General features: G+C 35.5%; 1 protein-coding gene across 1 annotated transcript in view; it reads left to right on the top strand.

The window, feature by feature from the left end:
• Window positions 1-944: 944 nt before the first annotated feature.
• Window positions 945-23,108, top strand: part of LOC104545194 (CUB and sushi domain-containing protein 3-like) — a gene marked incomplete at both ends in the record, with an annotated part of 43,816 nt that continues 21,652 nt past the window's right edge. Inside the window, one exon of the mRNA XM_010190262.1 lies at window positions 945-1,057. Within this exon, the coding sequence (XP_010188564.1) occupies window positions 945-1,057 (113 nt within the window). The remainder of the gene's footprint in view (window positions 1,058-23,108) is intronic.

Below are 23,108 nucleotides of genomic sequence, written 5' to 3'. Positions count from 1 at the left end.
GTTATTCTGTAAAATAGAGATAACAATATTGATAATGACATTATTGCATTTTGCAAAGCCACTTCAAAGGTTAGATGAAAAGTCCTTTGTAAAAGCAAGGAATTTCTAAAGCAGAAACCTCACATTCTCTTCACTTGTGGATTGCCTGAATAGCTTTATGACCAGTTTCATTACAGACTCCCCTCCCTTCCTTCCTCTCCCCTTCACTTCCCTTCTCTCCCTTTTCTTTCTTTTTTTTTACCTCAGAGTTTTCTTGCTTTTCCTCTTCCTATTCTGTCCCCTGTCCTGCTGCCAGGAGCAGGGAGGGGACTAAGTGAACAGCTGTGTAATGTTCAGCTGCTAGCTGGGGTCAGTCCACCACAATTCCCTATGCTTCTTGTACTTTTAATAACTGATTTTCAGATTCACTGAAGTGATGGAGTATTTCTTATTGTTTTGTATCCTGAATTTAGAAAAATACTCTTGAGAAACAGATGTCTGGTTTATAGTTTTAATTGGTAGCAAACATAACCTAAGCTCTCTTGTTCTGTATCTTGAACATGAAAGTCATGGCATACAATCATTTTCCTGGTGCCCAGAGCAGTGTTCTGCCTGACCTGTTGACTGACCTGGATAGACATAAACTCTAGCCTGAGTGTCATGTACTTGCCTGACGATAGTGTTATGCCTGACCAATAACATGACAGTGTGGTTTCTGGATTAGCACTGATTTGTGTCCCATCACTTGGGCATGCAGCATAGACAATCTTGTCTGTTCATGCTTGTCATAACGTGCTATTCATTGATAAATAAGAAGTCCCACAGGAGGCATGTAAATGAATGTGTGTTTAAAAAAGAGGTTTTCTATGCAAGACTTTTATCAAAGCTTTATGAAGATCTACTCTTCTTCAGCCCTGATATTTTTTTCATCTGTTATTAATCATTATTTGTTTGTTTTAATTCAGGCTCTCTGGCATGAATATACCTCCTCCAGTTATCAGCAACAAAAACTGGCTCAGACTACATTTTGTAACAGACAGCAATCACAGATACCGTGGATTTAGTGCTCACTACCAAGGTACATTTAAAGAAATACATTTTTTGTTGTAGTTGTTTTTGTTAAGAAAAAAATGATGTATGAAGTTGTAGAGGAAATAGGAAAGGCCATTTTAAAAAATAATCATAAAAGTATAGGTTGTATTTGCATAAATGATAATTTCATCTGTTCAACCTGTTACATCAAATTAAAGTATGTTAGAGTACGGGTAGTATATTATCTAGTATTTCTAAATACAGTTATAAAAAATACAACAGATATCTGCTTCACTTTACCCTGTGCAATACTTAGCTTTAAAAATGGTTCTAATATTCTGAAAAATATTGTGTAACACATACAGAAATAATGTTTTTATCATTAAAACATCTATATGCGTCTCTGGGTGTGTAAGTCATGTTTGTAAAACAGTGAGTAAGTTTCTGTTTACTAATGTAGCATTAAGTTTATTATCTTTTCCTGTTTCTGAATGCATTGTGCTATTAAGGGTTTAATTAACCTGTAAGATTCTTATCCACTGTTTTTATGAACAAGCATTATTTTGAGTAAGAGTGGAAGCATCTGAAGCTTTAACTTGGGAATATCACCATTTGGAACAAGGTCATTATGATGATGAAGTGCTAATGAAAACTGAGCTTCATTAGTGTATGGTAATAGTATCTGCTTTTTCATAAACATTACTGTTAATAATATTTTTCAATATCTACAGTATATCAATGGATCTTCAGGGAACAGTAACCTTTTTTGTGATTTTGTGCTTTTCCATTTGTCTGATAAAAAAAAGTATCACAGCATTCCAAAGGAGATTTAGTTCAGGTTTTATTTTAATTTTACAGTTCTCTATAGGAAAATTAGCACAGGAATAGAATAGTTACATAAATGTTTGCAGAAACTGATAAAATTAATCAGCTAATGTAAAAATTACAACTAACAAAAGACTAAGAGTATTTTTTAATACTTTTTAGAACTCTGTATAATTGCCTCAGATAACATTCTATAAATGAATGGAGCAAATTTGATTACTATTTCAGCAAATATTGTATATCTCTGTAGACTTCTCGAGTTCATAGATGTTCTGGAAGATGTATTCTGAATGATTTTAGGTAAAAAGAGCCTTCCTACCATAGCTTCAGGGCTGCTATAAGTGTTTATGAAAGTCACTGACTCATTTTTTTTGGTGATAACCTTCAAGTAATATCATACGATAGACCACACGCTTCACTGGGAAATTGTTAGCTTACAGGACTGTTGAAAGGTATAAAGTATTAGCTTTCTCTACATATCCTACCCCACAATTAAGAAACTATGTGATAACTATTTTGGTGGTTTCTGTAAACTTACTCGGATTGTTGCGACTTTAGTTATTGAATTACTGACAAAAGGAGAACAAACTATGTCTCAAATGACACACATACTTGCATTCCTGACAAAGTATGAGGTATTAGGTAATGAAAGAGAACAGACTTCTGTTTAGTTTCAAAATGTGTTATCTGCAAGACATGTAAAACATGTGAGTGGGGAGGCATGGGAGATTTGAATATGCTGCATACCTTCTACTTCTCTTTGTCACCTAAGTTTGTAGTGATTACATTATGAATTTTTTAATGGGCTTTTTTGTTTTCTTTTTTATCTTTTAATAATATATTGCTGAATGTGTGTGGAAGTGTACTCTATACTATCTTGTGAAATGCTGCAGTTGTCCACCATGCTTTAAATGCAGAAAGTATATTTTACAGCTCTTTGGAAAAAAAAGAAGGCTGTAAATAATTTCAGCATGAAAAAGAATTAAATGTACATACTCAAGCACATATGTTCATTAAAAACTAACCTTGACAGTAGAAAATGGCAAAATTTATTGTCAGGTAGTGTTGAGTTTCTGGGTTGATGGTAGGCAAAGATGAGTGTAAGGAAATTAAATACACATATTAAAATCTTTCATACATTTAGAAAATAAGTAAAAATGTATACAACAAAACACTTTATTTTGTTAAGAACTGAAACTTCTGTCTTTTCAGTTAGAGTAAACTTTAAGCCTTTTTGTAAAGCTCATTTTCAAACAGTAGTTTTACTGATGGACTGGCATGAGTTGTCACAAAAGCTGCCAGATAACTGATAAAAATAAAAAAAAAGTATTCCGAAGAGCCATGTAGATATATATGCCTGTTTTCATTTTCAGGAGTTTATTTCTGCATCACTTTTGAGAGAGTGTCTGTTGATCCTTTTAATAGCCTATGTTGTTATCACAGTACTACACTGTAGTAACTGTTGTAAAAACCTGTTCTTTCCTCTGCTTGATTAACATAGATATTACTGTAGCTCCTTTCTGACTTCCCTCCTTGAAACTTGATCTTTCCTAAGTAGTACCACTATAACCAGAATTAGTAATTTCTTACCACCTCCTCTACTTTAACTTTCTTTATTCTATTGTTGCATTTTTTGAAGGAGCCACATGTCAGATTCTGAACTTCAGAACTGCATAGTTCTTATTCCATCACTGCTTGGCACTTCAGTGCTCTTTTCACTTTATCACTCCCTTGGCTTGCTGGTTTTGTTTGCACAACTGCACATTTTATGCTACTATATTTGGGTGTTGGTTTGAACCTGAGTATCAGTGAAGCACTCCCCCAGTCACCACTCACTCTGGCTTTGTGATGGAACAAGGCAGAAAACAGAACAACAAGAGTGAGAAAACTCATGGGTTGAAATGAAGACAGGGAAATCACTCATCAACTACTGTCCTCGGCAAAACAGTCCTAATTTAAAACATTTAATTAGTGATTTGAATGTTGTGAAAGACAGACAAATATTTAAACAATTAAGGAAAATACCTTTCTTCCCCTTTTTTGCAGGCTTAACTTCATTCCAGACTCCTCTCTTTCCTCTGTCTACGCCACCACATTATACTTTGTCTCTTCAGTGATGTGATGGGTGGCGCAGGAGGTTCAGGTCAAGGTGTAGGAGCTGCTATCTGCTGCTCCTCATTTTTCACTCCTTGTGCCCTTCCTACCTTGTTACTCATTTCTTCTGCTCTGATAGGCATTGACCATGGCCTAAAGTCTCTTAAGGGAAGAACCTGCTCCAGTATGGGGTATCCATGGCCTCCAGTCTCTTTGAGGGTGTTAGCTCTGGAATGGAACACTCTTGTTCTGGCCATCTTCCTTTCTTTCAGTGTTTATTGCCTTCTCTTAGTTATGTTTTCACAGAGATGCCACAGATTCTGCTGATGGACTCAGTTGTGTCCTGTGATGGGTCCATTGTGGACCCAGCTGCAACCAGCTGTGACCAGCATGGGGCAGCCATGACCTCCTGTCACAGAGGTCACATGTGCAATGCCCCAGCCCACCTGCTAAAAAAGCAATGCCATTTACACCAACTACAATCCGAAAAAATACTTGCTGGTTGTTTTATTCAGACAAAAGGAAATAAACAAGTTTTATGGATACTTTTGGGTAGGATAAGAAATAACTAAATACTATTCCTTTGTGTTCTCTTAAATTTATGAAAATTGTGTTTAAGATTCTTTTTCACAAGGCAGCCTCACATGGCCTAGCATAATATCTAAAGCTACTGTGGCCTATGCATTTGAAAGGAAGACAAAAAATGATGCAATGCAAAGTCTTAAAATCTAGCTACGTATAACAAAGAAACTCCAACCAACAGAAAACCCAGGGTATTACATGATCTTTCATAAACATCCTTTTAATTTCATTAATTATCATATTTTGCCTAATTTTTTTTTAAGGCTTCACTTTTGCAGAAACCTACAAAAATGTTTAAATTGGCTTATACAGAACAAATAAAGTTTACTATGATATATGAAACTATGGGTAACTCTCAGCTTCATATAAATACATTGTCAGGCAGGTTATGTGTATTAATTTATTTTACAAGCATTTTAGTTCATGAAAGCTATTGAATTATACAATATTCAAATGATGTAGGTAAATGATAATCACAGTGACGTATGTCAATTAGAATAGAAACAAAATGTTTCCCTACCCAGGTCATGGTGTCATAACCAAGACTTAGTTGTCTGTTCCCCCATGTTTCAGCAGGTATTTGTAATCACTGAGGGGTTTTTTGTCTTGATGTTTTCTGTCCTTATTGCTTGGTTAAAACTCCTTTTGAGTTAGAAATTGTTGGCTGAGGTAGAACAAAATCTTCTTTGGATCTTCCTGAAACTGCTGGTTCAGTGTTTCTTGGCACTGATAATCCTCTTTTACTGTTTCTAAAATTAGTTGTGCTTTTTTGCTCCATCCGTTCATGGTTCCTGTAGAAGTTCCTTTTGCTTGCTGCTTTCTGTTGGCTACATTTTACACTCCATCATTTATGTATAAAACCATAATATTATCTAAGTGGACAGAAGGGATTAAGTTAGAATCACAGCTTCGAGACTTACAGGCGGGTGGTGTACACAAACTTCAATATTCTTTATGCCGAGCATACTTGGACTCTGAATGGCCTTTTGGAAAAGAATGCTTCATTTTCTGATAGTTATACTTTACTTTAAGAGTCTGTAACTTTTCTGTCTTATGAGATCCAGCATCCTCTCTCTCTTCTCTCTGTCCCTTCTTGTTTACAGCTCTGGAAGGTTTCAGTAGTAGCCCTGTACTTGCTATTTATTTCACTTGTGAATTAACTGCATTTTCTTTCTTCCCTCTTTTCTTTACCTCTGCTTAAGCTATGTACAAACTAATGCTTCTACTAGTAACAAACTAGTGTCAAGTAGGTCGATTGAGTGCACAGTCACATCTGCCTTGCATTAAGAATCTTTGCTTATAGGAAAATATAGATGAAGAAATTAAACTTTTCAGAATAGTATGAAATTTAGCTGTCATGCTCATGTTGAAAAGCATGAAAATGGTTACTCTGCTTAATACTTGACAGCCAGCTATGTAGAGCTGAAGTTGGATAAATGCCAGCACTTTCAATTTGTGATGCAATATGGAGAAAACTGACATTGAAAAATTTTCTCTTTCTCTGTGTGATTTTCCATTGTTCTTTCCCTTTTTTCCCTGTCATTTTATATATGAATAGAAATGTGTCTTCATTCAGAAATGATTTATGGAGTTAGACTTTTCTTAGATTTTTTGTTGGTTTTGCTTTGAGAAAGATTTTGATGCAATTGGCTATCAGGTAACGAATGAACAAAAGTAAGTAGTACTCAGCTGCCTCAGAACATCATGGCTGGAGTTGCCAGAAGGGAAGAGCTGTATTCATCACTTTTTTTTTGAGCATCTACAATTTAAACAGAATTTGTCATTCATTCTTCATCTTTAAGGCTGCTGCAACAGTACATAGTACTATTTTCGGAAGACTCAGCAGTCGAAATGAAGTCTTAGGTGAGATTCAGCTCCAAGACACCAAAATGTAGATGTCTCTGTATCATAAACAACAGGTTTAGACACCCATAGGTATCTAAAAACCCATTAAACTTGGGGAGCTTTGGGACACATTTCAGTTGTACATACATGTATGCGCACTGACATATGAAATCACTTAGGGTATTCAAGATATTTTTATAGCAGTGACAAAAGTCCAGAGGCTCGTCTGGCAGACAAAGCAAGGTGTTGCAAAGCAGTGTGTTATGAAATATCAAAATTACACCAACGCAAGCTATGTATGAGCAACTGAATCTTCCCCATATCTAGCTAATCCTGTCAGTGCATGTTACAGAGTGATTCAGCTGACCACGTGGTAGGGGTTGAATAGAGGTGCTCTAGAGTAAATGAGGCATCTGCATCGTGCTGGCAAATTAAATGTAAATGAGACCATGGCATTCTGACACAGAAACTAGAAAACAGGGAAGCACACCTGAAATGACAACAAACAGCATATAGGCAGCTGTTATAGCCTGTCCAAGGTGTGTACTTCAAGATGAACTAAAGCACTACATTCCACTGACTACACTAAATAGATTTCCACTTATTATAGTAGTTTATATACCGAGTGCAACTATAGACACACAGATGTAAGTGTCTTAATCTCAGGTTGAATCTCACACAATGTGACTACTCACTTACTGAATTGGCTTTTTGCTACCAGCACACTCATGGGCTTGAAATTCACTTCGAGAAATTAAGATGCTGCATCACTTGTGTCACATCTGTAGGAGTCTGTCACTTAAATAAGCACTGTGCCTGCTTCTGCTTAGGGCAGTACAAATAAGTTGCTGATTGCACTGGTTATTTATATATTTGACAGAGGACAGATTTTTATTTTGTTTGGACAGATATTTAGTTCTCAGAATTGTAAATCTGTGACTTTTCAGACCCTGAACCCCTGCTGTCAAAAGAGCCCAGGTGGGTACCTGATTCTGCAATGGGTGGAGGAAAAAGGAATCCTCTCTTCATAGAATGAAAGGAAATTACCAGAGCTTCTCAGCAGTTTGTTTTTTGGTGGAGTTTTTCTTTTTCTTTTTATACCTCCAGGCGTAATAAGAACTTAAAATCCATACATTGTCACACAAGTAAATATTAGCATATTTTCATGCTCATGAGTCTTTTATCTCTGCTACTTAGCTATACTTTCTGAACAGATGATTTTTCACCTTTGCACTCTTGAAATGCCTTTTATTTGCAACTATATACCCACACAATGACAGTGCAGAGAATGACATTGATTTTGGTGTAGTCAAGTCAGAGAGGAGAAAAATTGCTGCATTTTGTTGACTCTCGCCCATTTTAAAGTACTTAAATTTAGAATTCTCCCAATTATAGGTTTTAATAACACCACTGTTGATGATTAGTTTAGTTCTGATACTATATACAGATCCAGAAAGATCTGTTTCTGAAACTTTAATTAACTTCTTTGTACTTCAAATAAGATCATATTTTATTAAAAAGTCAATAGAATTAATGTTAAATATGAAACCATGGTAGTCTGTGCTAATGTTTAAACTAATGGATTGTAATTTACTTCTGAAATGAATGTTAAGTGATGCAGTAAAGAGCCTTCCCGTTTTTTAATGCTTTAACAACAGATGTATCTTCTTAATTTCATACTTATCCTAAAGAAAATCCTCTAATGTTTTAGGTGCTTTCAAACATTTTAATACGTTTCTGTTTCATTTACTGTTCTACATATGTCTACATATGTCTGTACATTCAGCAAATGACAAGATTTTAATTACTACTGACTGTAAGTAATTCTGTCTCCTCTGTAGAAGAGAAAAAATGTACTGGAATACTCTATTTTAATTTAGGCAATACTTAGAAAGTATTTTTCTTACTTAGGTCAGGTTTGTTGGAAGTTCAGCAATTTATAAATTGAAATGAAAAACTACATTTCAAAAATAATAGAAACTCCAGGAAAACAGGATATTCCAGCTATAAAATGCATAGGTAATATGAACAGTCCCAGTTTATACGGAGTAAAAAATATTTAAAAATCAGTGTGCTTTTAATGATTTTAAATATATATAACTATAAATGTAATATATAAAAATTTATATATATACACACATCTGTATTAAAATATTTTTAAAAGTAATCTTCTAAGGAAATAAACAAATTAAAGAAAAATAACTTTAAATAAAGTGGAACTCTTCTAATAATAGCACATAAACTGTAGAGTTTACAAGACCTTCAAAATACTTATTTTTATAAGGTCAAGAGATTAATACGTTAACCTGTATATCTATATGCTTCGTGACGACTGATTATCTGTTCATGTCAAAATGATTAAACAACTGAGGAGAAAACTTGTGATGAAACACCTGCTTACATTCAGAATATTTAGCGGTATTGAGATAAAGTGTTGGAACACTTTGTTTCCCCTTTGAAAAACATTGACATTCAAATGATCTCATAATGTGCTTAGGCTTTTTCATTAAGTGATTTATGTTTTCTGCAACAAAAAATATTTCACCATAATCAGAAGTGATGAGCCATTCCAGTTAGTTTTTGAATAGCTTTGACCATTATGAAGTTTACTGGGTACTGAAGGAAATCAATTTGAAGTGGTCTAACTTTAGAAAATAAGTTGAAGTTAAAATTAATAAATTAAAATGAATACTGTCAGTGACATCAGATGTATTAGAATTATTTCTGCTGGATGATTTATCCCCATTTCCTTCTCTCCCTCCTCCCCACCCAGCATTTTTAACATTTTTTTTTTTAAATTCTAGGAGGTATTTTTTCACTTTGGAGTTTGTTTTTTTTTTGGTACCATAAGGGTACAGCCACACAATGAAAGAGATCATTTTGATAAGAAAACAACAGCCAGGTGTAGAGAACTATATAATGAAGTAACTGAATGTGGGATTTTTTTGTGTCTTACTTGAGTTTCCCCGTGTACTTACTAATCAGACTGTATTAATTATTATGCAAAATTATCTAGTCTCTCAGTCTTTGTTTCTTCTCTCTGGCCTAAAGAGAGAGTTGTTTGTTTGTTTAGTTGCTTGAGAACACTTGTACGTCTGATAGAAATCGTATCTTCATGTCCTTGAGGGTAAAGATAGAGTAGTTATTTAGTTTTAAATTCAGTTGTATGAACTGGATGTGTTCAGGCATAAAGTACGTGAAGTATAGTTGCCTTGTTCTTTTAAATGTTTCTCCCTCCTTTATTATTTGTGAAGCCTCTAATAATTTGTGTATGACATAAAAAACTTTAATTACTCAAAGACATAGCTTAGGTATCTCAAGATCTTCAGATAATTCCGGTTGGAAGGGAACCTCCTATTCAAAAGAAGTTGAGCATTGAGATAAAGCCAGGTTGCTCAGGAGTTTATCCAATCCTATCTTGAAAAGTCCAAAGATGGAGACTGCATGACGTCTCCAGGCAGCCTGTTCACAGCTTGACTGTCCTCACAGTACGGTCCTTATGTCTGCTCGGAACTTCTCTTGTTTCAACGTACATGCTTTCCTCTTGTCCTCCCACCTCATAGGTGTTGGAAGACTCCTTTTAGACCTCGCTGAAACTCTCTTCTCTCGGCTGAAGAAGTTCAGCCTCTCCTCACAGGACAAGTGCTGCAGTCCAGCCATCTTGGGACTGTCTGTGAAACTGACTCCAGTTTACCAATTTTTTCTCAGGGGCCCTTCCTTTTTGTGAGCCTTAAACTGGACACAGAAATAATAACTGCTAAACAGAGGTGCACAGAATTCCTTCTATCAATGTATCAGCCATGCTTCTGTAAATGCAGTTCAAACATATTGTTTGTAGGTGTTACCTACAAACCTAATGAGAGTCCAATCTGTAGTGTCCTCCTGGTCATTGATGAAAGTATTAAACAAGACAGGTCACAGGCTAAAGTCCTACTTTACTACACTTTTTATAGTCCTCCAAAAAGAGTATGACCCACTAATAACAAACCTGTGACCCTTACCATCTAACCAGGATTGTGGTCTGCTACTTCCTTCCACACTCCCTACTAATTTCATGGTAACTGCAGCCATTTTGCCTATTGAAAGAGAATTCTTTCATTCCTATTATTGTATCATGATGCAAAATTGCCTGAAATGCTTGTTAAGGCAATACACATGTAACTCTTTTGAGAATACATTTGAAATTTATTTTAATGTGCAAGCATTTATCTTAAGACTTCCTGAAATCATTGGCTAATGGATCACTGGGGGCATCTTACAGGGAAGCTTTTACTGGAGAAAAGCTCTTGTTTTGCACTGGATGCCCACTTCATAGCTCAGAAGTTCACTTACTGGCCACTTGATGCTGACAGCACATAATGTTCTGCTGGAATAGCTTTATTTCTGTAAAGTCTAAGTGGATTTTGAATCAGTTTCTATACTGAAGAAACCTTCCTCCTTCCTTCCCAGAGAATTGTTTTCATCTCACTTAGGACTTGGCCTTTCTTAAAAAGTATTTTTTTAGCCTGTCCTGACCTTTTAGATAAAACCAAAAAATGATTGGTACGGTTTCATTTATAAATCGTTCAACTTTGCATTACTTTATAATTAACATTTACTCATTTGCTTTGTTTGGAGTCATTATGTTTTTCACAGCAATTGTCAGGATGCAGAAAGTGCTGATGCTTCCCCCTGACGGCTGGTGAGCTGAAGACCAAGGGGGATCTTTGTCGGGGCGGCAGTGCAGGGCTTGTCAGCCAGCACTGGTCCCACTGCCCCCAGCCAGGGAGAAGGGCAAACCCAGGAGCAGCCAGAGACAGACTCAGCCTTCAGTATTGGGCACCTCCTTGGGAACAGGGACAGGCCAAGGCCAGGCAGGGACATTAGTCCCACAGCCAGGGAGGGCAGGGCTGTGAGAAACTGGAGACCAGCACTGCTGCAGCATTGATGGAGTAGGGACTGATGGCCCCACGCTAGGGGTACTGCACCCATGGGCATGGGTCGGGGCAGGCCCAGGGGAGGCTGGGCATAGCGGTTTATGTCCATTAGACCCCTCAGAGTCCTGACAGTCATTGAACAGTACTTCAGTGGTATAAGATACATGGAAACATAATTTATGTTTGGTATACAAAACTTCAGATCTAAAGTTAGTTGGATTGTAATGCACTTATACATTATAATGTTAGACACAGAATCTTGTTATGTCTGAAGGGAATGCAATTAATAGTTAACAGTTTATTATTATTCCAGTTAAAGTTTTAACAGTCTCGTGGTCTAAATTATATCATACAGAAAAGCCTCAACAATAATAATACACTTACAAAAGTAAAAAACTGCCTTCCTTCTATTATTTTTCTTTTGTCTTATTTTCATTCTTTTCACTGTGCTCCTGGTGTGGGCATTACAGTGAAATGATAGCATTTGAAGGTCTGAGAAGGGACTGTATCTTCTGTCTTGGAGTTGTTTCTTTTTATATATTTCCTTAACACAGGCTGCTTCTTATTGTTTACTAGAATCTGAAATTTGCATATTAGCCTCCCTCAGCCTCGGGAAGTAGAAAGAACTGTTGCTTGTTACACAGTGACTATGTAGCTTTATTAGAGCTTTACTGTATGTAGTATTCTCAGAACGCAACTTTCTCAAAATACAAACAGGTCAGGAAATACTCACTGGACCAGTACAAGATCATCAAAACTAGTGAAAACAACCCCTGGCCAAGGTAAACCCGCATGGGGTCAACACAAATCCTGTGGCCTTGTATTACTAATGGAAAATTATATCTACTATGCTACATTCTTCAGAATTTCTTTATCAGTCGCTGTTAATTTTGCTAGACACAACTAGAGTAAACTATGCAAAGGATGTACTTAAGTACTAAAGTACTGAAAGGTGCCTATAAGTAAGCTGGGGAAGAATGGTTCACTAGGGCATGTAGCGATAGGACGAGGGGTAATGGTTTTAAATTGGAAAAGAATAGATTTAAGTTGGATATTAGGAAAAAGTTCTTCAATATGAGCATGGTAGATCACTGGAACAGGTAGCCCAGAGAGGTGGTGGAGGCCCCATCCCTGGAGATATTCAAGGTCAGGCTTGATGAGGCTCTGAGCAGCCTGATCTAGTAACAATGTCCCTGCTTACTGCAGGGGGTTGGACTGGATGAGCTTCAAAGGTCCCTTCCAACACAATACATTCTATGATTCTATGATTCAATAAACTGGCAGAATACCTTTTCTACAAGCTTGCATTTACTGTTTGGCTAGTAAATGAAAAGCCTTGCTAAGAACTTCACACTATTTATAACAAATCTTAATCTGTTTAAAAAATGAAAAAAAAAATAGCTCTTAAAATTATACTCCTGTGAAGATAAATACATTGGATATATTTCTGGATATATTTACTGATGTGTCAAATAGCTCCTTGAAGCCTCATACTGTTCGTGGACAACATGAAAACAAAAGGAAGCAATGAGCAATATATATTAAACCTCTGTCTAGACAGCTTTAGGAGCCTTTGCTATTTGGATAAATCCAGGGATCATTGTCTGTTTGAACTGAAGTCTAGAAATTTGTTTTGAACTGTATTTTTTCAGTCATATATTTATTGAAATCCACAGTTTTATGTCCTTTCTGAATATCTGGGAACTGAAAACTGATTTGGTCAGAAGAATGTTTCTCACCAACCCTTTATACTGATTTTATGTTCTCAAATGTATACTTGTGTTGTGGATTCCTTTCTTTTCTATTACTTACTTGTAGATTTACAGAAGCAAAATAGTAATTTGAACTGAAGAGTAGGTAAAAATACTTGAAATTTATGAAGAATAAAAAAAGATATTTGTGAAAATAATAAGGCTGGAATGACATCTAAAATATGTTAGAAGAGTCATATAAGCTGTTATATCTGCACTCACTTGTATTCCAGGTCTGGAATACATTCTTCTAATTACATTTGTAACTTTTTTTGAAAGTCTTGCAGGCAGCAGATATTTAATGACAGAGAACATCAAAGAGAACAGTTAATTAAGATATTTTATTAGCAAAAATAAACCCCTTCTTAATGAGATGCACTGGTAACTGTGCATTTATTTAGATTTAGATTTAAATTTAGAGGACAGTCATAAATGGCCCATACTCTACTTAAGAGTCCAGTAACAGGTGAAGTATGGCAGGAGTCCATCCTTGCGCAAGTTCTGTTCATTGTTTATTAATGAACTTGAATCAATGAAAGAGTACAATCTCATTGTGTTTGCAGATGACACCAAAATGCCAGTCAACAGTCAATGTAGTTAATGGCAGGGTTGCCATCCATAGGGACATAGACAGGCTGGAGGAATGTGCCAACAGGAATCTTTTGAAACTTAACAAGAGGAAATGCAAAGCCCTTCACTAGGGTAGGAAGAACTCCTGGCAAGAGGATTGGCTGATAGTAAGAAGCTCTGCTGAAAAGGCCCTGTGGGTTCTGGCTCAGAAAGCTGAGCATGGCCTGGCACTGTGCCCTGCCGGAAAAGAGGGCCAAAAGCATCCTGGTTTATATTAATAGCAATTTAGCCAGTAGATCAAAGGGAAGGATTATTGTCCTATACTCAGCACTCCTGTGACCATGGCTGGAATAGTACATCAAGTTTTGGGTCCCATGACAGGGAAGAGGAGATTTTTGCTAGACCAAGTTCTGTGGAGAGCCACCAAGATGGTTGAGGGCTGGAGCACTTGTGCTGTGAGGAAGGTCTGGGATTCCAAATGCCTGCAAGGGGGTTATGGAAAAGACAGAGCCAAGCTTTTCATGCTGGAGCATGGTGTGAGGATAAGATATGACTGACAAAATTGGAAATTATATCTTCAGGCCAGATATAAAGAGAAACATTTCTTCTGTGAAGACTGTCCTATGCATTTGAGCAAATCACTCAGGGAGATTGTGCAGTCTTCCTCTTAGGAAGTTTTCTCCATACCCAACTGGATAAAGCCCTGAGCAACTGGTCTGACCTCATAACTCATCCTGTTTTAGGTTGTCATGACAAGAAGAGACCTCCCGAGATCCATTTTACCCTGAATTATCCTATGAACCTATAAAACAGTATGATATGAACCAAACTCACGCTGCAGAATGTTCATTTGTTTTTGCTCAGTTTGACTCTTAATCAGCATGGTATTACTAACAGGTGGACAAATAAATAGTATTAGAACATTTATTTCTTCATCAGTTGTCTCCGAATAAAAGCAAATTTAGCAAATCTTTAAAACTTTTGCCAAATATCTTTTTATGTATCAACTTCTTTAGTTACATTTCAGACATTTAATGGTAAGCTTTCAACTTAGTCAATTTTTACTAGCCATGCTTTCAGTCTGTGGTATTATAATACTTGGCTTGTAATAACAGAAGTTATAGTAACTTACTTAATGTCAAAGTTTTATTTAAAAATGGCATTGTGCTGGAAATAGTTTCTTTCCATCCAGTCAATGGTTAATATCTGAAAGCATGGTAATTTTTATTTCATTCTATCGGTTTGATTTACTGAATTAATTTTCCTTAAAATCCTTTCTGTTTGCATCCTGCAAAAACTTAATTCTCAATTTTATCTTACGGGAAAGAATGGCAGTAAAATACTGGTAGTTAATTTTGTTAATTTTATTTAAAAACCCCACAATCTCAATTAATTTGTTAATGCATGTTGACTAATCACTGATACATTCCACCTTGTGGAAGCTTGTGGAACTAGAAGAGAAGATCAGTTCTGGTTTGGTAGGGGACAACACTACATCTGAAATCTACATCTTAATCTGGGATTTAATATAACATGTTAACATAGCATAGAGCTCAAGCTTATAAAATGAACATAAAACTCAGGTTGTCTTGTCTGAAATTAATTTATTTTGGCTAAGAGAACAACTTCTAAAGTATGTAGAGTTTCAAATTGATATCTATAACAAGAACTGTATTTGTCTGCTTCTGCTTTCCAACACACATGAACTACTGTGACTACTTTTTCAGGTCTACAGTTTCTAAAGGTTGTTGATTTTTTATTAGCACTTTACTTACAAGTTGCATGAATACATTTTAAATATCTGTGCTGAATGGAGAGGGAAGATACATTGTTCTAGCATTCTCTGTTTTAAAGGAAAGATTTCTCAAGTCATAGTCTTCTGAAAGGGAAGAAAAAACCCCATCATTTTCAATTAAAGCATTTTTACTGTAATAGATACCTTTTTCTTCATTTTAATTTTTGTTAGTGAATGCCTCTGCAGAGTGGGCAAAGGTATTAATTATCTCTCTAGATTATTTTATTCTTTCAGGGATTATTTGTAAAAAGTTAGTCCATTAGAGTAATTTAAATGAGGACTTCCACTATGAACTTACCTGGTTTTAGATTTCCTCTGCTATCATGTTTACAACTTGATATGCACTACTTGTGCATACTTGTAGCATATTTCATATGCAAAGTGAGTGCATCTAGCACAGATTCATAATCTATTTCTGGAGCTTTGTCTCAGGCAAATGTCAAAGGCTCTTGCCTCTTTCCTTTACTAAAAATGATCCTGGAATCAGGAGCAACATCAACTCCTATATAAATAGAAAGGCTTATGGGTCTTCCATATGTTTGCATTATCCAAAGTTTTAGCAGTTACACTTTTGAGTCGTAGTTCATTCAGACTAGTTTTCTGAACTGAATTGCTTTGCAGATCATCAGCTTGATCTCCCTCCACTCCTACATAGTTGTAAATTTTTATGCGTAAATACTACTTCAACTGTTTCCTTACATAAGCAGTCTGATTTAACACATGAAAGGTCCTGAGTTTAACCAATTCTGATCTGTTTTCAGTCCAGAGAGACTCACTTAGAGAAATAGTAGTCCTGTCTAGTAGGTTTCAGACAGCTTTAGTCTGGGCTGATCAGGTTCCCTTCCTTTATGAACCCATGCCCCAAGCAACAATTACTCTTTCTTGCCTCCACATCCTTATTGCTTCCTCCCATGGTGCAGCTTGGCAGTTCCTCAAGCCTCAAATTTTCTCAGTTGCTGATTGTGAATTCAAAGTGATGACTTCTGAGTTGACTTCAGCTGACTGAAAATAGCTGGTTTGAACTATATCCATAAAGCAGAAATCAGTCTTCCTTTCTTCCTTGTTGTACTATTTTTCATTGCAAGTTTGGGTGGGTTTTTTGTTTGTTTGTTTGTTTTGTTTTGTTTTATTTTTAGCCAGAAGAGAAAGGGAAAGTAATATTTATAATAACATATAGGAAATTGCAATTTTTAAAATAGTTCCTTTGACCAACTGAAATGTCAGGTTTGACTGCAGATGACTGAAGTGAAGAGAGTGCCACTTTGTCCATAGGTGTTTCAATTGGTCTAAGCCCATTTTCACAGAATACTAGGACACCATAGATCATGTTTTTACAGACAGTGCTCTGTCACCCTCACAGTAGAAAAGATTTTCCTTATATTCAAGTTGAACCTCCTGTGCAGGACCTGACAGGATCAACACTCCCTCCCAATTTAGTGTCATCTGCAAACTTACTGAGGGAGCACTCAATCCCCTCATCCAGATCATTGATAAAGATGTTAAACAGGACTGGCCCCAAAACTGAGCCCTGGGAAACACCGCTTGTGACTGGTCGCCAACTGGATTTAGCTCCATTCACCACAACTCTCTATGCTCGGCCAGCCAACCAGTTTTTGCCCCAGCAAAATGTATGCCCATCCAAGCCATGCCCAGCCAGCATCTCCAGGAGGATGCTGTGGGAGATGGTGTCAAAAGTCTTACTAAAGTCCAGGTAGACAATGTCCACAGCCTTCCCCTCATCCACCAAGCAGGTCACCTCATCATAGAAGGAGATAAGATTAGTCAAGCAGGACCTGCCCTTCCTGAACCCATGATGACTGGGCCTGATGGCTTGGTTGTCCTGCATGTGCCATGTGATGGCACTCAGGATGATTTGCTCCATCACCTTCCCTGGCACTGAGGTCAGACTGACAGGTCTGTAGTTCCCCGGGTCTTCCTTCCGGCCCTTCTTGTAGGTAGGCATCACGTTTGCAAGCTTCCAGTCAACTGGAACCTCCCTAGTTAGCCAGTATTACAATACTTTTCAATATATAAGATTTGAAGCTTTAAGTAAGTATAATTTTTCTTGGTGTTTTCTTTTGAGATGAGCTGTATTTTAACTTGTATAATTTAAAGTGCTGTCCATTTTTAAAGCAGTAAACCATGACATGTCTTTTGACTCAGATTGTGAATATAATTTTGCTTTGAGCTTGATACTGGGAGCAGGTGACTTCCTCTTCTTGTACATTTGCTTGCATGATAAAGATGCATCCACATAGATTTTACTATAATAGTAGTAGTTACGTAATATTCAATAAGTTTTCTTTGTTTTAATCAACATTATCCCAGTCTAAAATATCTCTTGAATGTGCACTTTTATTTTCTGTTTTAATCTTGATATCAGTCTGTCAAAATTTACTGCATACGGAATCTTAACTAGTCTGGTCTTTTGATATTATTAATTACTGCGACAATTTTCTTTTTCTGTTCTGAAAGAAAGTATAAAACGGGTCTAGGTCTATTCTAGTTACTTATAGCGCTGTCATCATAGGACAGTAAGTAGTTTTTGCTTTGGTCTCTGACACATAGACCTGGAGTCTTGCCTGGTGCTTTTAAGGTTGTTTAGTTTTGCAGGGGGAACCACCAGTGTATGATTTAGAAGTGGTGTTCTGCAGAACAGATATTAGTGCATTGAATGTAGGATTGCAAAAATAATATGTACCCACAGCAGCCCTATTAGTTGTCTACACAGCACTCAAGTATTCTGTTATGGCAGTATTTTTTTTAAGTATTATAGCAAACTAAAACATTTTTAGCATAATATTTCTGCAGTAAGCAGAAGATACTTTATTAGCATGACTGTGTATTTTTGACATTAGGATATGTTCCATTTATTTATACAGTACATTTGATAATTCTGTCAAGAGATTATCATTTACCTCGTGCATGAAAGGTACTATACACTTAGTCTTATTTCCGTTTTCTAGTGTATAGGTTGTTCTAACAGTGCAATAGCTCTGTTTTGTTTCCATCCTGTCATCACCCACTACACTTAAAAACCAAGTCTCAAAGTCTGTGTGAAAGGATAGCTCAGAAGTAGAGAGAAGTGTGGAATATTATTGTTTGAATGACTGTTCAAGAGCTCCTTAATCAATATTATGGAAGAACCACAGAATCATAGAATATTAGGAGTTGGAAGGGACCTTGAAAGATCATCCAGTTCAACCCCCCTGCCAGAGCAGAATCACCTAGACTAGGTTGCACAGGTACATGTCCAGGCAGATCTTGAATGTCTCCAGAGAAAGAGACTCCACATAGTACAATTAATGCTACATCAACTTCGTTTATGCTAATTTGTCATTTATTATACATTGCCCAGTCATTTATGTGTTCCAGTCAAGGTGGAATTGCTATTGTGTTAGATGTTCTAAATGCTTACAGGTGAGACACTTGGCCTCCAAATATTTGCAGACAAATCTGGGGCATGGGCAAGGATGAAAATGTTAATAAAATACTAAAAATTCCCACATGGGTTATAAATTTTAAGTACTAGACAAGTTATAAATATTTACTTAATATTTTCTCAAGCAGTATATGTACAGTTTTTTACTCATCAAACATTTTGTGCATGGGTTTTTTGAGTAAAATTATCTGGCCTGTTACAGGAATCAGAGAGCAAAGAAAGAGGACTGCAGATGCAGCTTTTGTCCAATATCAAGTATAAATAAATATGGTTAGATATTTTGTTTAAATGTGTACCTTTTACTGTCTATCTACCCTTGGCCTTGTATCATGTTTAAGTGAGCTTTTAGAGACCTGCCAAGCTTTGATGAAAAGAATCAAATCTATGTACATATTTGGGAGCCTTACTAGCAGTTGGAGTACAGAAGCTTTGCCTACTATCTGAGTTACTATATGATGCTTCTGTATCACTCCTCGATAGGGTGGTTATCACTTCTGCATGTGGGGTGTCTTTTAATGATATAGTTGTATATTTTGTTCTACCCATGCTGATTTCAGGACTGAATTTGCAGGAGTGGAAATTATGTGCTGTCATTCTGACTGGTACAAAAGTTTATACTATAGTTTTTGAGGACATTTAAAACTAAATGTGTAATATCACTATGATTACAAAATGTTCACTAGCATTAAAGAATGTTCTGATTACTTCAATTTTTGAAATAAAGTATATCGAATTTCCTCTTTTCATGTCAGTTGTCTTTACTATGTTAATCAGGGGGAAATTTAATCTCTTAGGTTGGTCAGGAAAAAAAAATTCAAAAGAAAAAGTTAGCATCCAGTGCTACTGTGTGTCCCACAGGTTCTTCCACTTTGATCAAAACTGCCTCCACTGGTGAGTTAGAGGAGCATTTTGCGACCACTACTGGTGCTGTTACTGTTGCTAGCACATCTGCTGGTGTTGCTGTATCCAGTGCAGTGACCACCTATAGACAACCTTCTGAAGAGCAACAAGTGCAAGCTATGAATATAAGAAAATCAATTCTGGAATCGGCCACTTGCAAGGAAGAACTCTCCCTTCATCAAGCAAATTTACAAAGCACAAGACGACGACCAAGAAATGCTGATCAGATAGAAAGAACTAAAGAACTTGCAGTTGTTACTCATAGAGGTATTGGATATTGTTTTACTTGTGCCCATGTAGTTAAGGAAAAATACTTTATATAAATAAAAAATGAAAGGTCAGATATCCATAGAGGAAATGTAAGTGAATTGAGTGAGAAAGGGATTAAATCTGCTTAAAACTGAGTTCTATAAATTGATTTATAAAAAGACAAAAGGGAAAGATAAGGATTTTTATTTTGATGCTACTTCATAGCTTATATAATTATATGTCATTATCAAGCTTAGAGTAAGTAGGGTCTGATGAAATTTTAGAGAACTGAGATTTAAATATTAATCTGTTCTGCATATGTGTTAAGACACAATGAACTATAGCATAAAAACTGTACTTTATACATTTAGCTGCTTTTTTCTAAACTAATAGGTGATGCAGCTGTAATAAATCTTCAGCAAAATTGTGGCTTTTAAAATTATCTGTACATTTTCTGTTCTATCAAACATGAAAGCAATGAATGAAGCTAAGTTTAGAACACTAGGGACTTCAGTTGCAATTATTAAAGTAGTAAAGCTAAAGATGTGATATGTTGCTATATTCAGAAGATTTAATCCACATGCTAAAGTACTAATAATGAACAACATTTAGAGTATAAACAAAGTATTATTTATTGTGTTAAAAGGTAAATGGCGATATCTGAGACTGAGAAACAGCAATGCTGGAATGTCTTAATTTAACCAACATAGAAATTCAGAAACAAATTGCATGTGGTATGTATTTACACATACACAAATTCAGGGAACAAGCAGCTTTATTTTGTAGGTTAATGTTGTTGAATATTATATATTTTTAATTTTTACTGTGTGCTAATCCATTGTTTCATGTTATTCTATTATGCATGAAGAATTTATAAATACAAATATATGAAGAGGGAACATCTTTTATAGCACAAGTAATTTGTAGAAGTCTCATTATATGATTGATATTTTGTAAAGACTATTTAGAATGTAATCTGTTGTCCTACTGGATCAGATCAGTACACAGTCACCTAGTGTTAGTTATTATAGCTTCATTTACTAACACCTATTGAAGCAGTAGAGCTGCAGTTAAAAGAATTTTAAAAAGTAATTTAAATAGGATAACTGAAAAACAAGGACTCTATTTGGTTTGTATATGAAACAGAAATCATTAAACAGCTATTTATGTTTCATTTGTATTAATTTCAGTACAAATCTGAAGTATTTTTGTGATTATCAACTGGTATAAATTAATTGAATTTGTTTTGTACTGATTGTGTGGCTATGCATTCACTTCAGAACATCTTTGGTCAAGTCAAGAAAAGCAGGCTTATTTTCAGTTATGAGGGAGTAACTGAGGGTCTGCAATAATATCTTCTATTTTAAAGATGTGAAAGTGTACTAATTTGGCAGTTAAATTTGTCAGTAACTGTGATATACATACAGTTTCTTCTATCTCCTGTTTGTAATCATTACAGTGAAATGTCATCTCCACTGTCTTCTCCCTGTCTTTTTCTTCTCTGACCTATCCTTTAAGATGTAGAGATATATCAGATATAGGTAAGGCACATACTCCTGAGTTACTTTGTCATATTAAAGTGCTAAATTTTACATAATGAAAAAGAAAGTTAGAGACCAAGTTACTGCTAAAATAATGTTATAGTGTTTATTTGTCACATATTTAAGTAGTACTGCAGGTTTTAACTATTTAAGATACCACAGCCCACATACAGATAAAATAAGTCTTGTATAGGTCTTACTGGAGAAGATAGCACATACCTAGCTCTATATGTGGTCTATTCTCTCGTGCCACATTTAAAGCCTTTTTTTTATTAGCATTCTTCGTACAAAATATTTTAAATATTTTTTACTTTGTCATACCCACAGAACGCTATGTGTGTGTGTGCACTATTTGAGTAGGTATTCATATACTGACTAGAAAATCACATTTTTTGCTTGACAAACAACAGTATTTGATAGTATACTTAATATAGGCATGGAAACATATCAAATTGACCCTCATTAAATAACCAGTAATGGTCTTGCATAAAATATTCCTCATTTTAAAGATACAGGCACATTTGGAAGGAATGTTTGTGAATGTGAGACTATTGATTATTACCTTGAAGAAATTTACATTATGGGAAGATATTCCACAGGTGTTTCTGGGAAGTTTCCTGTAGGTTTCTACTGAAGTATTTTAGTCTCTCTTTGGCAATGAAATATGTACAAAAGTACAAATACTACCTGTCTTGTCCTGCATATTAAATTACTATGGAGTTATAGGTAAGAGCTACCTAAGAAGTTTATGTAAATAGCTTTTTAAATTCTTTCTCTACTTACTAAATATTAAAAGTTTTTACCTTGAAAATATATTTTTCCTGTGCTCTTGATAATAATTTAAGACTTATACTCCCAAATCTGTGGAAATTAATTAATACTTTAAAAGATAAAATTTAATATATTAAATATAATGTACTAAAACTTACTATATCATCTACGTGTATATTTAAAATGGTAAAAATGTACTGTTCTTGTAGTTTTCACTGTAAGCTCTTTTGAGAATGTGACTAGTGAGATCAGAATAGTGCTGCTTTATATGTTAGAATTGATGCACAATGATAACTGTAGAATGAGAAATTATGACTACAGAATGAGTCATGCTGTTGACCTCCTTAGGATTCTGTGAATAAGATCTTTCAGATTAATGAACCAATAACAATATTGTTTTTTTTCCTAAACTGTTATTTTTTGAAGTGCATGCATGAAAGAGATGTATAGAGAAAACTGGAGGTCTCTATCTACCTAAAATTAAACTGCTAGATTTAACTTAGTCTACCACATTTATTATCTGGCCTTGAACAATAATTGTAGGTTGTGTAAGACTGGCTGCAGGATTTCTTCTCTAAACGTTATTAGTTGAAAATCACAGAAGAGAAGTAGAATTGTATTCTGACTATTTAAGAGAGGAAAAAGAAACCTTAGATGCATTTCATGAGATACGTCCGTTAGAGGTAGGAAAGCGCAAGTTTCATTTTTAATTAGATAAATTCAAGATATATATAATGTAAAATTCAGCAGAAAACTGTAATTTTAAGCATTTTAAAGACTATCTTTGTAAACTAACTATATTTTTTCATGGTTCTT

This window comes from Mesitornis unicolor, unplaced genomic scaffold (genome assembly GCF_000695765.1).
Source record: "Mesitornis unicolor isolate BGI_N332 unplaced genomic scaffold, ASM69576v1 scaffold44808, whole genome shotgun sequence".
Taxonomy (NCBI): Eukaryota; Metazoa; Chordata; class Aves; order Mesitornithiformes; family Mesitornithidae; genus Mesitornis; species Mesitornis unicolor.
This window is presented reverse-complemented; position numbering and strand designations above follow the sequence as displayed.